Source organism: Lupinus angustifolius, chromosome LG03, assembly GCF_001865875.1.
Source record: "Lupinus angustifolius cultivar Tanjil chromosome LG03, LupAngTanjil_v1.0, whole genome shotgun sequence".
Classification (NCBI taxonomy): Eukaryota; Viridiplantae; Streptophyta; class Magnoliopsida; order Fabales; family Fabaceae; genus Lupinus; species Lupinus angustifolius.
This window is the reverse complement of record NC_032011.1, coordinates 20,037,763-20,040,487: the sequence shown is the minus strand read 5'-3', so window position 1 is coordinate 20,040,487 and position 2,725 is coordinate 20,037,763. Positions and strand designations below refer to the sequence as shown.

Sequence of the window (2,725 nt, the reverse complement as noted above, 5' to 3'; positions counted from 1 at the left end):
TCTCCTTATTCTTTTATACCAAATATCACAAAAATCTACTATAACTCTTCTCTTTCTCACCTCTTTGTTTTCCACCTCTTTCTCTCTTCTTATTTTCTCTTGTCAATCAAATAAAACATTAAAGTTTATTTCTCAATCCATAAAAACAATCTACGATATTTAATATAACATAAAATTTATACACGATATTGGATAATCATTGTTCATATATTACTTTTATTTTAGAAATAATGATTACACAATATAAATAGTCAATAATAATTTGACAATATAAAAAATTATTACAATATCAATATACATTTTATCTAATATGCATATTTTAAAAAGGTCACAAAAGCATCTGTGTAGGTAATTAATTTACCAAAGTTTAAAAACACATTGAACAGTCATAACTGAAAACAAATGGAATAACAATTTATAATAGCGAGACAACAAAGCAATTCCAATGTCCAATGAGAAAGAGTTGCCACAAACATCCTTTGAATTAAATTCGTCCGTACGGTACTCAATACTGTGAATGTGACCTGCAGGGCATAGGCCACAACATCCACCCAATGAGAAAAACTTCGTCCACGGGTATAAAAAGATTAGTGAATTAATAGTAAATAGAAATTAAATCAGATATCCAAAAGCAAAAAAGGAAAAAAGATAAAGAGAAATTAAAGTAGATTACTAAAGCAAAAGTAACCAGAAAAGAAAATGAACTCGGTCCCCATGTCAACTCAAGATATAATAATAAAAAAAATGAAGTGAAAAAAGTTGCTAAAAAAAGGTAAAGCTTGGGTATACTCTTGGCATTTATTTTACTTTGTTTTTATAATTAATTTTATTTTAGGCTATTTCAATGGTTGGGCATATATTCTATGGACATAAGGGAAAGTGAGTAAGTAATCATGTGGTGCTAACACTTAAAAGTAACATTGTTGGATATTTAATAGTGAAAATAGATAAATTGAAGAGTATATAAATGGAAAAAAACTATGAAATAATTGGCGGAGTTTGTTTGTGAGCTAACACAAGAAAATGAAAGATTCTATAGTCATAAAATATGTTTATGACAGAAGTAACTTTTCACTCCCCAATTCAAATAAAAAACAAACCATTAATATTGTCTCACGAACAACTCTTTACTCTCCCAATTCATGTTTGTTAACAATGGAACTTCTTCTAGTTAGAGGCTTCGTGATAATAATGAAGAACTTCAACAAAAGTCTTCTACTAAAGTTTGTATTAATTTTTGTAGCTAAATACTAAAAGAAATGTGGAAAAAAATGAAAAGTAGAATTACTATTTAAAATTTGTAAGCCGAACATAAAATTAGTGCTTGAAAGGGATCACAGATTTTCTAGAAGAAGAGAACTTAACTGGTTTAAAGGGAGCATATATAACCAGAAGGAGGAGTCTTCCCACAAGTTATGAGAAGCTGAATAGCAAGTGGCACATAAATATTAAGGTTGATATACTTCACCTTAAGAGTTGTGCAAAGACACACTGCAGCCTCAAGCTCTACAAGCCCTTGTAACAAAGGGCAACATTTGTTCACAACAGGGTTACCAATGCCAATATGCAAAAACTGACCAAGAAGATCCACACAAGCACCCAATTTCAGTGTGTCAATGGGGCATGTAGCTTGAGTTGGTGGGTTGGTCACCGGAGGTTTTACTATTGGTGGAAGGGTAATGGGTGGAAGTGTGATGGGTGGAAGTGTTATGGGTGGAAGTTTAATAGGACTCTTGGATTTCTTAGTAGGCTTATGGGACTTAGTTGGTTTCACACATTGGCTACAACTAAGAATTGGAGTGGCAGAAGAAATGAAGAGTATGTATATGAAGAGGGAAGCATTGATCTTTGAGGAGTCCATGCTTCTAGTTCTGGGTTTCTCTCTTTGTTATAAAGAGAAATGAGTTCAGAGAGGAATGAAGTAGTGGTATATCTTTTGGTACTTTGCTATCGGAAGAACGAGGTGATATATAGAACAAATTTCTGTATTTATTTTTTATTATTCTTTTTAAAATCAAATGGTTAAACTTAAACCTGTGTTTTAAACTAAGATTGTTGTTATGTTACGCTTATCACAATAACGGAAATTTGTGGGAAAGTATCATTGATATAACTGCAATTGTGGTTACGATATTATTGCAATAAATTTCGAAATTACAATATTGCTATTGCAATCATTAGCAAATCTACAACACGAGAGCCGGTGTGTAAGTTATATTGAATGATCTAGAATACATCAAAACACCATACAAGAAATAGCATGAATGAAATTTTATATAACTAGGGTGACAAAAGCATTAACTATAATGTTTTTAATGGTGTGCATGTTTTTTTTCATTTAACCAAGAAAATATCTTGTTCTATGGATAAAGAATTAATTTTTTTAGGTATGTGAGTAAGGAATTAAATGAAGTGTAAGTGGCATCGCCACTAGTGGCAGTTATGGTTGTGAATCACAATTTCAATTAAGGGATACAACATACTTCACAACATATTTTCTGTGTGTAAAGAATGATTAGAAACAAGAAAGAGATGTTGATCTCCTTTATTTTCTCCATTTTCATTGTACAAAATCATAGAACCTGTATTATAGTGCAAGTAAACGGATCTTTAAGTTTATTTATTTTAGCAGAAATAAAAAAAGAACGTTAGTAATTAAATATTCAAGGTAGTTATGTAATCATTAATAGATTAGCATTTGTAGTTGTTAACATTGTTATGTATG

The 2,725-nt window shown here is 30.8% G+C and overlaps 1 protein-coding gene across 2 annotated transcripts; it reads right to left on the bottom strand.

Annotated features, from left to right (window-relative positions):
* On the bottom strand, positions 344-1,965 carry LOC109343591 (36.4 kDa proline-rich protein-like). 2 transcript variants are annotated; one of them, XM_019581962.1, is made up of 2 exons: positions 1,361-1,965; positions 344-524 (listed from the first exon to the last, which is right to left on the bottom strand). In XM_019581962.1, exon 1 carries the CDS (start codon positions 1,859-1,861, stop codon positions 1,370-1,372), a length of 492 nt encoding a protein of 163 aa, XP_019437507.1. In that variant the 5' UTR covers positions 1,862-1,965; the 3' UTR covers positions 344-524; positions 1,361-1,369. The 2 variants fall into 2 exon arrangements, with proteins under 2 accessions (XP_019437507.1, XP_019437508.1); XM_019581963.1 differs by having other exon boundaries at positions 1,366-1,965.

Excerpts from the sequence above, each read along its gene's own strand:
- LOC109343591 (XM_019581962.1), bottom strand. The coding sequence starts at position 1,861 with ATGGACTCCTCAAAGATCAATGCTTCCCTCTTCATATACATACTCTTC.